Below are 14,892 nucleotides of genomic sequence, written 5' to 3'. Positions count from 1 at the left end.
AAAAAATTATATAAAGATTTCTTTTTCTAAGGCAGGTAGGTTTTACACTAGAATAAGTATAAGAACACCTTCAGCAGTGTAACAATTAATATATAATATATTATTACATATAATATATATTATTATATTATATATTATTAATATATTATACAATAATATAGTATTAATATCTATTGGTCTCTTCTATTTAGATGGCTTTGATCTGAAGAACAAACTGTTGGAGTTGAGAGCACCCAACTCTTTTCTCTTTTTGGAGTAATTTCACAGTTTTTGCATTACATATTCCTCCAAATAAAATTCTTACCACCAAATACTTAGATTTACTAATCTTCATCTTCAGATAAGGAATACTTTCTCCTGTATTATTATATCTTACCTTTTCATCTAAGACTAGGGTCAATATCCTTAGAGCTTATCTCCCTCATTCAGTGTCTATCTGCTCCACAGATTGTGTGGTGAAGTTTTTCAAGTACTAGAGAAGACCTGAAAGACTTATCTAAAATGATTTGATGTGTATTCTTTATTCTGCAAAGTTCTTATAAATTATAATGGTATAGAGAAAAAGACATTAAATATCAGATAAAATAAGTAATCTCATTATTTGACATATAATATGTAGCCTCTTCATGCATTGTATTCCAAATGGTCAAGTTAGTGAATGCGCAGATGTTTAGTTAAATTTGAATGTTTACTAGTATGTATTCATCTGATGGATGAATTTTTGTTTTTGTTTTATCCCAAGAAGTCATTTTTGTGTTGATATTGAAAACTAGATTTTTCAGTGAGTCTTGGATGGCTATGTATTTCCCCCTTAGGACTGCCTTTGCTGTATCTCATAGGTTTTAGACTGATGTGTCTTCATTCTCACTGGTTTCCATGAATTGTTTAAGTTCTTCTTGGATTTCCTGGTTGATGCAAACATTCTTGAACAGGATAGTCTTTAGCTTCCAAGTATTTGACTTCCTTCCAAACTTCTTCTTGTGACTGAGTTCCAATTTCAAAGCATTGTTGTCTGAGAATATGCAGGGAATAATCTCAATCTGTTGGTATTGGTTGAGAGCTGATTTGTAACCCAGTATGTGGTCTATTCTGGAGAAAGTTCCATGTGTGCTCGAGAAGAATGAATATTCTGTTGTTTTAGGGTGGAATGTTCTGTATTTATCCATGAGATCCATCTGGTCCAATGTGTCATTCAATGCTCTTGTTTCTTTATTGATTTTCTGCTTGGATGATCTGTCTGTTACTGAGAGTCGGGTGTTAAGATCCCCTACAATTAATGTGCTCATATCAATATGAATCTTCATTTTAATTAACAGTTGGCTTATGTAGTTGGCTGTTCCCATTATTGGGGGCATAAATATTTACAATTGTTAGAGCTTCTAGGTGGATAGACCCTTTAAGAATGATGTAGTGTCCTTCTGTATCTCTAACTACAGTCTTTAGTTTAAAATCTAATTTATCTGATACGAGAATCGCTACCCTAGCTTTCTTTTGAGGCCCATTGGCATGAAAGATGGTTCTCCATCCTTTCACTTCCAGTCAGAATGTATCTTTAGGTTCCAGATGGCTCTCTTGTAGACAGCATATGGATGGGTCCTGTCACTTTATCCAATCTGCAAAGCTAAAGGAAATAAGCTTCAGCAAAACAATTTTAAAAGATCCAAAAGTCCAGGTTTTTAAAAAAAATTCTATTTCAAAAATATGTTTTATTCTATCAAATGTCAGTACAGATCAGTCTTTTATACCCAATAATAACATTTTACCTTATGGTATAAACAAAAGGCCATTTTACCTTATGGTATAAACAAAAATTTTGAGTGGCATTGTAACATAACCTGGTGAAGATTTTAGAATCAGAGTTTAAATCCCTGCTCAACCATTTACAAGGCTGTGTAGCAAGTATTTGTTTTTCTCTGAGCATTAGGTTCCTCATCTGAAACACAGGGATGATAATATATACTTGGCAGATTGTTTTGAAGATTCACGTTGTTCTTCTTTACCACATGATACATTTTTATCTAACATATAAGGTCCAGGAAGAAAAAGAGCTAGAGATAAAGGGTCAGCATATTTTTTTTACTTACTTATAGTCCTGTTTTTTTAGTGTTACAAATACTATTGTACTTCTTTTAAAATCATTTAGATTATTTTTCCAGTTCTGATTCATAGGCATTAAATACACTTTTTGGCTCACTGTTGTGCATATATCATCACTGTCAAGAACTATATTAATCACATATTTTGATGGAATGGGTAGTGTTGGGGCCCAGGGACCCTATCTGTTTTATAGTAGACTATTGAAAATGATAAATTCTTTGGTTTGTGGTTTTTTTTCACAAGCATACCTTGCAAAATACATGTTATCTCTTGATTATTAGTGATATTTCACAGACATTGTATTCCAAACTTGAGGACTGAAACAGGGAACTCAAAATAATTTCTTAATTAGGGGTGCATAAGGGTTTGATTCAGGAGCTTAAAAGTTTTAATGTATTAATTTGTATGTTATAGATTTAAAAATTTGTTATATCTGTGATTTAATCATATCCTTGATTTCTTATGCCCAGGTAATGAAAACTACAAACAAATAGCAATGTGTGTTCTTTACCACATAAGCATGGATGACCGCTTTAAATCAATGTTTGCGTACACTGACTGTATACCACAGGTAAGTGGTTTAAGTTTTTTTAAAAAATTAACAACAATAGTATATGTTGGCTATTTGAACATAATAATAAAAAAATAAGCATTTTTCAGTTTGTTCTCTTGATTTGCCAGATAAGTTTTTCCTTTAAAAATTCCCTCTTAAGAGCGCCTGGGTGACGCTCTGCCTTCGCCTCGGGTCATGATCTCAGGGTCCTGGGATCGAGCCCCACATTGGGCTCTCTGCTCTGTGGGGAACCTGCTTCCTCCTCTCTCTCTGCCTGCCTCTCTGCCTACTTGTGATCTCTGTCTGTCAAATAAATAAAATCCTTTAAAAATGAAAATCCCTCTTAAAAATAATTTGGGAGGGGCGCCTGGGTGGCTCAGTGGTTAAGCCTCTGGCTTCCAGCTCAGGTCATGGTCTCAGGGTCCTGGGATCAAGGTCTGCATCTTGCTCCCTGTTCAGCAGGGAGCCTGCTTCCCCCTCTCTCTCTGCCTCCTTGTGATCTCTGTCTGTCAAAGAAATAAATAATATCTTTAAAAATAGTAATAATAATTTGGGAGCGCTTGGGTGGCTCCAGTGGGTTAAGCCTCTGCCCTCAGCTCAGGTCATGATCTCAGGGTCCTGGGATGGAGCCCCGCATCTTGCTCCCTGCTCAGCGGGGAGCCTGCTTCCCCCATTCTCTCTGCCTGCTGCTCTGCCTACTTGTGGTCCCTCTCTGTCAAATAAAGGAATAAAACCATAAACAATGAATTCTGGAACACTCAAAAAAATTTTTGAATTTGTGATAGGAAATTGGAAAGTACAGAGCAGTGTAAAAATGAAAATAACTTTCTGTTATCCCAGGCCCAGAGATAATCATTTAATATTTTGGTACATTTCCTTCTGCATAGTTAAAAAATAATATATTAAGATTGTGTTATATGTAATTGTATATTACCTTATTTACTTAGTAGATCATAATGTAGTCATTGAACAGTCATTGAACTGTCTTCAAAAATTATTTCTAATAGTTGTATATATCCTATTACATAAATGTATCATAATTTAAAAATTGTTGTTTAGTTTTTCCATTCTATCACATAAAAATAGTTGTAAGTAAACATGTGTAAACAAATGAAATAATGTGGAATGTGTAATATGTAAATGTTTATCTACATCTCTGATATTTTCTTTAAATTCCTAAAAGTAGAATTACTAAGTCAAAAGATATGAACACTTGTGTACTTGACATATTACCTTCTAAGAAGGCACGTTTGTATTTCCAACTAGCATTTCACTTTTTTCCTTTATTTCATTTTAATTCTGGTATAGTTAATATAAAGTGTTACATCAGATGTACAGTAGTAATTCGAAAACTCCATACATCAGCCGGTGCTTATCACCACGAGGGCACTCCTTACCCCTCTCACCTACTTCACCCATCCCTCTGATAACCATCAGTTCCTCTCTTTCTTTTTTCTATGCTCATTTGTTTTGTTTCTTAAATTCCACATATGAGTGAGTTCATATGGTATTTGTCTTTCTCTGACTGAATTATTTCATTTAGCATTATACTCTCAGGCTCTATCCATGTCATTACAGATGGCCAGACTTCATTCTTTTCGATGACTGGTTAGTATTTTATCACACACATACACCTACACACACCTGCACACCGTATCTTCTTTATCCATTCACCTGTTGATGGACACATGGCAGTTTCCTAGTATTTCATGTTTAGCAGTACTGTGACTAATACCATTTCTCTAAAATTGGAATGTGTCTGTTTTTATTTTCATTTCCATAATATTGAAAAGGTTGAACAGTTTTTATATGTTTATTATCCACATTATTTATAAATTATTTACTCATGTCCTCTACCAGTTTTTCCATCAGCATATTAATATTTTTAGGATTAATAAAAGAGATCTCAATATGAAATAACTATTTTAATTCTTTCTGTTATTACAAATATTTCCTAACTTTGCCCTTTCATTTTATTTATGTTTGATGATTTTAAATGCTTTGTGTTCTCTGATGGGAAAATACTTTATCAAAATTCTTTTATCTTTGTAGTACCGTTCTTAAGAAAGATTTTGCTTAGACTCAGTTGCTTAATATATTTCATGTTAGGTCTCTTTGTCTTGAAGGAGTTTAGTGATTTTTTTACGTGGATTATGTTGTAAGGGTGGAAATTCTATACATATTATACACATTTTATTCTTAGGGAATTTACATTCACAGAATCACTGTTGTGCCATCAATCTTTATTAAACTGAGCTCTACTAATTTAAATATCTGATGATTGGAACCCTTGTTGGGCTGGTCTTTAATATTATATTGTTTTTTATAAAGTGTTTTAGAAAAACACTTTATAAAAAGCAGGATGTATAGTAAACAGTAAAAATACCACTTTAAAAAAAACACTTTAGGGGCGCCTGGGTGGCTCAGTGGGTTAAGCCACTGCCTTCGGCTCAGGTCATGATCTCGGGGTCCTGGGATCGAGTCCCGCATCGGGCTCTCTGCTCAGCAGGGAGCGTGCTTCCCTCTCTCTCTCTCTCTCTCTCTCTGCCTGCCTCTCCATCTACTTGTGATTTCTCTCTGTCAAATAAATAAATAAAATCTTTAAAAAAAAAAAACACAAAAAAAACACTTTAGAGGAATATAAATAGTAAGTCACACTTACTAAAGTAGTTCCTCTTAAGATTCCTACTAGACAATTCCTTGTTAGCCTAACGTAAATTATTCAGTGTATATTATTTGAAAGATAATATGTAGTAAAAAATAGACCATAATTTCACTTTTTATTCTAACTGCCCATCTTTTTATTCATTCCATTTTAGTGAGATGATTCTAGAATTGAATTTACTATTCCAGAATTTTATACTTTATCTACATGCAATTAAAAACTGATAAACTCTCAGGGTACCTGGGGAGCTCAGTCATTAAGGAGCTGCCTTCGCCTCAGGTCTTGGTCCCAGGGTCCTCGGATCAAGTCCCACACTGGGCTCTCTGCTCAGAGGGAAGCCTGCTTCTGCCTTTCCCACTCCCCATGCTGTGTTCCCTCTCTTGTTATCTCTCTGTCAAATAAATAAATAAATAAAATCTTTAAACAAAAAAAGCTGATAAACCCTCAAGGGTAATTTCTTAGCTTTTTATGTCAGGAGGATGAACTAATTATGTTTATAGGAAATAGATATTCTTCAAAGAGTATACAATGTATCTTATCTAACAAGGCAAGGCTTCTTATAGAGATAACACATGTCAGACTGTAGCCAATGTAAAGTGTAATCAAACTCTTTGTCAAACAAGTTTTCAATAAAAGAGTAGCCATGTCAAAGGGAGATTACAGGTGATTTACTGCAGTCTCACTCCATATGTTCCGAGGGTTTCTGCTTTGCAGTTTCAAAGGGTGTTCCTTTTCCAATCCCATTTAGCGTCAGAACTCCATTGACTACAGGATATGAATTGGAAAGCAGCCAAAAAAGAATAATATTCTTGTCCAGATTGATGTTTTTATCCAGATTAGATTTTAAAGAAAATAATACTAAATAAAAAAGAAATAAATGTAAAATAAAAAGGAACAGAAAACTTATTTTGTTGAATCTTCAGTTTGGAATTATCCTCTTTTAGAATGTATAATTTCAAACATGAGACATAAAACTTTATTTTTAATAAAGAATTGGAAATAAAAGCCTTTTGGGGTCATTTCTGCCACATTATTATTGCAATTGAAAAGTTTATATGTAGAAAATTCTCCCTTACCTTTTCAAGAACAATATTCATGCATGTTTTCATGACATAATTTTATAACATCAAACATTTCTGTAGTGGGGGTTTTCAGAACATTTGTAAACTATATTTCATGAGCAAAATCTTCCCACACTCATGTAGTAGTCAACATTCTGTATTATTTTTCAATAAAAATTCAACCCTGATAAGCATAGTGAGGTGATGGTACTAAATTACATCGTAAACATCCTGAAGCTTTTTAGTATGAGGCCATATTTTGAGAAACAAAATGATACTCTTTAATATATTTGGTCCTAAAGTTGTACCTGTCCTGTAACTTGTACTTCATAGGACTCGGTTTTGACCTATTTAGGGGAGACTTGACATGACTTGATTGTCACCCAATGCCAAATTCATTGTAGAATAAGAGAATCATGGACAGGGAATCTGGGATTAAATTACAGTTTCCAAGCTTCCTTCCAAGTTAAAGAGATACTCCTTTGACAGTAGTGGCTGCTCAAATTAATGATTTTAAAACTAGTAAAGCTTTAAACTATTTCTTGAGACACCTGACTGACTCAGTCAGTAGGGTGTATGACTTGATTTTCAGGTTGTGAGTTCAAGCCCCACATTGGGTGTGGAGATTACTTAAAAATAAAGTCTTGGGGGGGCACCTGGGTGGCTCAGTGAGTTAGGCCTCTGCCTTTGGCTCAGGTCATGATCTCAGAGCCCTGGGATTGAGCCCCGCATCGGGCTCTCTGCTCATCAGGGAGCCTGCTTCCTCCCCCCTCTCTCTGCCTGCCTCTCTGTCTACTTGTGATCTCTGCCAAATAAATAAAATCTTAAAAAAAAAAAAAAAGAAGTCTTGGGGTCACCTGGGTGACCTCAGCCATTAAGCATCTGTTCAGGTCTGCTTGTGTTCCCTCTCTCACTGTGTCTCTCTCTGTCAAATAAATAAATTTTAAAAATCTTTTTTTTTAAGAGATTTATTTATTTGACAGACAGATCACAAGTAGGCAGAGAGGCAGGCAGAGAGAGAGGAGGAAGCAGGCTCCCCACTGAACAGAGAGCCTGATGCAGGGCTCAATCCCAGGACCCTAGGATCATGACCTGAGCCGAAGGCAGAGGCTTTAACCCACTGAGTCACCCAGGTACCCCCCCCTTTTTTTTAATGAGTTCTTGGGACACCCAGGTGGATCAGTTGGTTAAGCATCCGACTCTTGGTTTTAGTTCAGGCCATGATCTCAGGGTCCTGGGACCAGCCCCACCTTGGGCTCCACACTCAGTGCTGAGTCTGCTTGAGGATTCTCTCTCTCCCTGTGCTCCTTCCCCTCTTATGCTCTCTCTCGGTTTCCCTCTCTCTAAAGTAAATAAATAAGTATTTAAAAAGTAAAAATAAAGTTTTTTTTAATCTTTTTTTTAAAAGATTTTATTTATTTATTTGAGAGAGGGAGCACATGCACGGGGTAGAGGGAGAAATAGTCTCCCTTCTGGGCTGGGAGCTCAACGTGGGGCTCGATCAGGACCCCGGGACCATGACCTGAGCCAAACGCAGATGCTCAACAGACTGAGCCACCCAGGTGCCCCAAAATAAAAGATCTTTAAAAAAATAAAAGAACAAACTATTTGTGACAGCAGCTGATTAATCTGCATATTAAATAAAGCTGTATCTGAGGTTTAGATCTTAATGTAAATACTTAGCTAACTTAAATTATGCACATTAATTTTTGTTTAGTAAGGACTGTCAAGTATTGCAAATGGTTTTCAAATGAAAGGCCTAAAATAACTTTGAAAATAGGAAAACAATGGTTCAGTAGTCATCCATATTCATTTCAATGACCAAAAAAATGTAGAGGGTCATATTCTTTAATTACATTAGATTTTTATATAAAGGAGCTTTATAAACCATAAAACACTATATAGAAGTAAGGTCCTATTAGTAAAATATCATATCATTCACATTATTTTGGATCCATTCATATTGAGTTTAAATACTTCCTTTCTCATATATGTTTTTCTAAGATCTGTAATCTCTCCCAATATTATATTGCTTTTCTTCTTTTGTACTGTAGTGCCTCTAGTTATCTAGCATATTCTAATTTTTCCCCATTATGTTACCATTCTGTAAAATTTGGGGTCCAGGGCAAGTCTAACTTTTTATATGATCTTAATGGTCTCAGTGGGTGAGTTGTTTCAGGTAAGCAAACTTGGGGATAACCAGGAGTTAATAGTTGTATTGTAATAATAGTTAAAGGTACACATTAACAGTTCATTGTTATTTAGACCTCTAAGATGCATGTTTTGTTTAAATAGGTGTAAATGCCATCCAGATGCATATAAAAATATTTATTGGTATTAGAAGGGCCAATCAAAGTACATGTTTAGGTAATGATGTCATGGTGTTCTTTAGTATTTTACCTTAGAACAGCATGTAGGAATCTTCCTAGGGATCCACATGTTTCCCACCACGGTTGTCCCGTTTGGCCCCTCTTTGATCTATATGCTTCTTTTTAGCTGAATGCTGGCAAACGTCCTTTCTGACAGCCCCCTTTGCTCCTGCTGCCATTATCTGCCGAAGTTCAGAAACCAGAGCATCACTTCAAACGGCAGAGTGAGGGAGTAGCCGGTCAGAAGAGATGCCTGTGGCATGCGAAGTTCTGCCATAATCATTCAAAGATGTTTGGGTGGGGGGATGGGGGCAGTAGAGGTGTATGTGAGTACAGAGAGCTGTGGGGGTTGGCCTCTGGTCACTGGTAAATAAGTGAAGTCAGGTGCCAGGGAGTCTAGACACCATGATTTCAGTCGTGGGTCTTTGGTATCTGATACTCAATAGGGGACTAGTCTGATTGAACACTGTTGCCTCTTCATTGCACAGGCTGAAGCCCTTTCAGTGCCTTCTTGTTAAATTAGGAAAAGCTGACAATGGACATAGTTAAAACAAAACAAATCTAGTTTTAATATTTCCTAGTTGTCAGCAATTACAGTTATTTTTGACGTGCCTGGGTAACAATCAAATTAGAGACATAATGTTGCTCATGGAGTTTGAACAAAACTATTATGTTTAAATATGAATGCTTTAATTAAAATTGAAATGTTTCTTTTTCCTATTATGAAAAGCTAATTCTATATCATGATACATTTCATTCACATTTAGTCCTAATTTCTCTTGATTTGACGAGGGTGGGGGATAGTTGGATAAGATTTCAAACTGTGCATTATTTTTTAAAAATCTAGTTTCTGATTACTTTGCCCCAGATTTAACATGAAAATTACCAAAAACAAAACCCCTCAGCTTCTAAACAGATCATCTCTAACTCCATTTGTAAGGGCAATTTTCATACTACAAGGTTAATTTCAAGTAAATAGCAACATATTTTGCTTTGATGTAGCAGACTTTTGTTATTGTAAAGAAATTTCTTGCATAAATAAAACTTAGGAAAAATCTATAGGAAGTTTTTAACTAGCGTATAAAAACATACTAATTATATAAGAGGATTATCACCTACATTTTTATTAATTTATAATTTACTTTTCATTGGTACTTAATATATAGATGGGTAGCAAAATCTGCTAAATGTATATCCAGCATATTAAGATTATTTTAGTTTTTCCATAGAATTTTTTTCATTCTGTAATATTATTAGTGTTAATAATTCTTTATATAAATATTCCATTAGTAGCAACATTTGTGGTTAAAGAGCTGCCCTTTGGAAAAAGGCATGATACATTGCCAACTATTCATCTACTGTAATGTTTTGTGGTGTTCAGCATATATATATATATGAGGATAGTTTTGTTTACATTATACCTATCTGGGTATTTTTTGGAGCAATTTTAAGTGGATCTGTGTTTTTATTTTATTTTTTTAAAAGATTGATTAATTGGGGCGCCTGGGTGGCTCAGTCAGTTAAGCAGCTGCCTTCGGCTCAGGTCGTGATCCCAGTATCCTGGGATCAAGTCCCACATCTGGCTCCTTGCTCCGCAGGGAGCCTGCTCCTCCCTCTGCCCCTGCCTGCCTCTCTGCCTGCCTGTGCTCTCTCTATCTCTCTGACAAATAAATAAATAAAATCTCAAAAAAAAAAAAGATTGATTTATTTACTAGAAAGAGAGAGAGTTGGGGGGCGAGGCAAAGGAAGGAGAGAAACTCAAGCAGGCTCTGCACTGAGCACAGTGCTCTAGATCACGACCCTGATATCAGGGCCTGAGCTGAGACCAAGAGTCAGATGCTTAAAGGACTGTGCCACCCAGGTGCTCCAGATTTGTGCTTTTAATTTTGGTTTCTAGTTGTTCATAGCTAGCACATAGAAATGCAATTAATTTTTGTATGTTGCCCATATATACCTTCTGAAACTTGAAAGTTATCTGAAACTACATAGAAAATAGAAATCTATTCTATTTTACAGAATAGAGTCTAACCAGACAACAAATAGTTATTATTCACCTATTGAATTCACAGAGGCATGTTGGCATGCCCTGAGACATGACATAAGAAATTCTTAGGTAATAAATTGTAGGATTGACTTCCACATGTCTTAGCAATTTGACTTAGAGAAAAGCATCTTTACATAATATACACTAAGTTAATCTTCTGATTTACCAATCACAGAAGACTAGCTTCTCAAATCTGTGGCATAAAGTTTGTTCATTTCTTCTTTAATATCACGACTGTCTCTCATCTTGACAAATACTGATTACTGACAGATGGCTTGGGTCGCCTACATTTTTCTAGATTTCTGTTCTTTTGTTTGCTGCTTTTTAGATCCACGCTCTCTTCCTCTTACCATGATACAGTCCTTTTCTCATTCTCGACCCATCCCAGATGACTGGGTCCAGCCCACAGCTTCAGTCATCAGTCACATGTGATGATACCTAAATCTCTGGTGCAAACATTTCTTCTAAACTCAGGGTTGCATTTATAACTTTTACTGAATATCTGCTCCAGACTATTGCATAAGCAGCTTATTAAATTCAACATACTTAAAGCCAGTATTTCTGTCTTCTCTTGACTTCCCTTCCCTTCTACTCTAGTTTCTCATGTTTGGAAAATGTTAGTGGTACCATCCATGTTGTTGCTCAGCATAGAAACCAGGGAGTCATTTTTGACCCTTCCTCTCCCTTAACCCCAATATCTAGTCAGTTATTAAATCCATTTTGATTCTTACTCCTAAAGATATCTCTAATCCAACCTTTTTTCTCTGTCCCCATGGCCCCATCTATCACAAGTGGTCATCATCTTACCTGGACTTTTCCTCTTGTCTTCTAGATGGTTTTCCCACATTTTCTTATTCTGTTTCAGCCTATTTTCCACACTGTCCGGATCATTTTGAAATACAAATCTTATCCTGAGATTTTACTTATTTAGAAGGCTTTAATGGCTTCCCATTATCCTTTTAATGAAGCCCCACATCTTTACCGTGTAATTCAACACCCTGCATGATCTGGCTTTTGCCTTTATCTGTGAACACTTTAACTCACTGCAACCATGCTTGGCCTTTTTTGTTCTTCCTTACCTTGTAACCTGTGCACAAGCTATTTCCTTTGCTCAGAATGCTCTACTTCTGTACAGTGTTTTAAATTCCTTAAATGCAAAGACTGTAGCTAATATTCCTCTTGTATTCTCCACTGTTACTTGGTAGTCTGTATTTAACTGAACATCTTGTAGTTCATTAACCATTAATTCATTCAATTAGCGGTAGTGACAGCCTACCACTTCTGTGAATTGTATTTTATTATTCCCAACATAAGATCCAAGATAATACATTATAATAAAAGACTTCTGGTGTTTTTGGGTTTTTTTGAGTAAAATATTTCCTGTGCTTCTTGCTAGTTAATGAAGATGCTGTTTGAATGTTCAGATGAACGAATTGACTTGGAACTCATTTCCTTCTGCATTAATCTTGCTGCTAACAAAAGGAATGTTCAGCTTATCTGTGAAGGTTAGTGCCTTGGAGCTTCATAGATGGCCTCCATCATATGGTGACTGGCAAATGACGGCAAAGAAATAATTAGGAATTAAGAATTATACTAGCTATGTAAATCCTATTTTTAAATAGTTGTAAAAATTTATAGCTCTCATCTTTAAAGATCACATGGATTCAGAATAAATACTCTTATGTTATGAGTAGAAACACCCTTTAGTAACATTTTATAAACCAGGGTTTAGTTATCCTTAATTGAAATTTGAATTTTGAAAACATTTCTAGGTAAAACAAAGCTCTTTATTTGCAAAACAGTCTGTTACAGTGTAAGATAATTCAGTAGAAAAATATGTATTAGGTATTTGTTTAGATAATAACTTTGTAAAGTAGCTTGTCATGTATTATGATATTTTGGAACCTGCTCAGTAGATTTTTCTTATTTGAAAAGTATATATGTTTGTTTTAAAGCAAAAAACAAAACAAAACAAAACAAATGAGTAAATAGGAAAAAATTAAAGTCTTTATTCTCATTATCCAGACATAATGATAGATAAAATTTTGGTACAATGCTTCTGTATATTATTATTATTATTATAAGCATATAATGCATAATTTGTTTCAGGGATATGGGTCTGTGTCCGTGTATTTTTAAAATGGGGTTTTTCTATCTATATATGGTGACAAAATTTTTTTAAGTTAGTAATATCTTGAATCTTGTTCCATGTGATTAAATACTTTTATAAAACATAATTGCTTGGATAGCTACATATTTCCCCCTTAGGACCGCTTTTGCTGTATCCCATAGGTTTTGGACTGAAGTGTCTTCATTCTCATTGGTTTCCATGAATTGTTTAAGTTCTTTTTTGATTTCCTGGTTGATCCAAACATATAAGACATAATTGCAAATAGCTGCAAAATAATCCATTAAGGGATTTTCTAGAATTTAATCAGATATTTTAGATATTTAATTTGTTGCCACTTCTTTTCTGTAACAAACCATGCAGCTTTAATTTTCCTTTCTCTGAAACTGTTCAAATTTCCATTTTTATATTCTTAAGATTCATTCCTAGAAATAAGTGAAACAAAATGGGATGGGGAGGGAGACAAACCATAAGAGACTCTTAATCTCACAAAACAAACTGAGGGTTGCCCGAGGGGGAAGAGGGTAAGGAACGGGTGTTTGGGTTATGGACATTGGGGAAGGTATGTGCTATGGTGAGTGCTGTGAAGTGTGTAAACCTGGCAGTTCACAGACCTGTACCCTTGGGGCTAATAATACATTATATGTTAAAATGTATTATTTAAATAAGAAGAAGAAGAAAGGGGAAAAAAGATTCATTCATAGAAGTACAAGTTTTCTGGATCAAAAAGTATTTACGTTTTTTAAATTTATGGTGCTGATTCCACACAAAAGCGCACATATATTTATGTGTAATTCTAGAACAGGTAAAATTAATCTATGTTTAAAAAGAAGAAAGAGAAGGAAGACAATAGGGGGAAGAGGAAAAGGAGAAGAGAAGCAATCACATTTGGGGAAGAGAATTGACTGAGAAGGGGCACTCTTTGGAGTGAATAGAAATATCCTATATCTTGATATGGGTATGAATTTCCCAGGGGCATAAATTTATCAAAATTAATTTGTTGTACACTTAAGATTCATGCATTTTACCGTGTGTAGATTGGTGGGTTTTTTGAGAATTATAAACAACAAAAAATCATTAAACTTAGATGAATCTTAATTCTAATGAAGGAGTTTCTGGTTTTTTATAGGAAATGGTCTGAAGATGCTCATGAAGAGGGCTCTGAAGTTCAAGGATCCCTTGCTGATGAAAATGATTAGGAATATTTCCCAACATGATGGACCAACTAAAAATTTATTTATTGTAAGTATAGTTTCTTTGTTTCTGTCTATTAAAATAGCCTGGAAATTAAAGCTTTAAAGTGCTACATTTGGAACTAAAACTCTTACTGAGCTCTTATCAAATACTAACTCATAACCCAAGGTGTTCTTTTATCAACTTCTTGTAAGTTTAGCTTCTAGAAATCTCAATCTAAGTTTTAAAGTTGTTTTCGTTTTATGATCTCTACCCTTTACCCTTCCACCCCCGCTCCAGTTTTCTTGCCTTTTAAACCTTTGGCTTCTGGGCCACCTGGCTGACTTCATTTGGAAGAGCATGAACTTTCATCTCAGGATTGTGAGTTTGAACCTCATGTTGGATGTAGAGATTACTATAAATAAATAAATAAACAAACAAACAACCCTTAAACCAATGGCTCGTATAGCAGTTTAGTTTAAGATTTTGAAATGAGAATCATGTTGGATACTTTTTTTTTTCCTATGGCTACATTATCAGATTGGCTTTTCTGTAGCAATCATATTATAAATGTATATTAAAATTCTGTTTTATTTAGGATTATGTTGGGGACCTTGCAGCCCAGATCTCTAATGACGAGGAAGAGGAGTTTGTGATTGAATGTTTGGGAACTCTTGCAAATTTGACCATTCCAGACTTAGACTGGGAATTGGTTCTTAAGGAGTACAAGTTAGTTCCGTATCTCAAGGATAAACTAAAACCAGGTCTGTGCTAAGTATTTTCCTTTTGCATAATCATTAAG

The 14,892-nt window shown here is 35.0% G+C and overlaps 1 protein-coding gene across 5 annotated transcripts in view; it reads left to right on the top strand.

Moving 5' to 3' along the window:
- The window catches only part of KIFAP3 (kinesin associated protein 3), a 163,948-nt gene that overhangs the window by 86,751 nt on the left and 62,305 nt on the right, over nt 1–14,892 (top strand). For all 5 annotated transcript variants that reach the window (XM_059412420.1, XM_059412424.1, XM_059412423.1 and 2 more), the window contains exons 11-14: nt 2,568–2,668; nt 12,186–12,294; nt 14,047–14,159; nt 14,689–14,854. In XM_059412420.1, the coding sequence (XP_059268403.1) occupies nt 2,568–2,668; nt 12,186–12,294; nt 14,047–14,159; nt 14,689–14,854 (489 nt within the window). The remainder of the gene's footprint in view (nt 1–2,567; nt 2,669–12,185; nt 12,295–14,046; nt 14,160–14,688; nt 14,855–14,892) is intronic.

This window comes from Mustela nigripes, chromosome 10 (assembly GCF_022355385.1).
Source record: "Mustela nigripes isolate SB6536 chromosome 10, MUSNIG.SB6536, whole genome shotgun sequence".
NCBI lineage: Eukaryota > Metazoa > Chordata > Mammalia > Carnivora > Mustelidae > Mustela > Mustela nigripes.
This window is presented reverse-complemented; position numbering and strand designations above follow the sequence as displayed.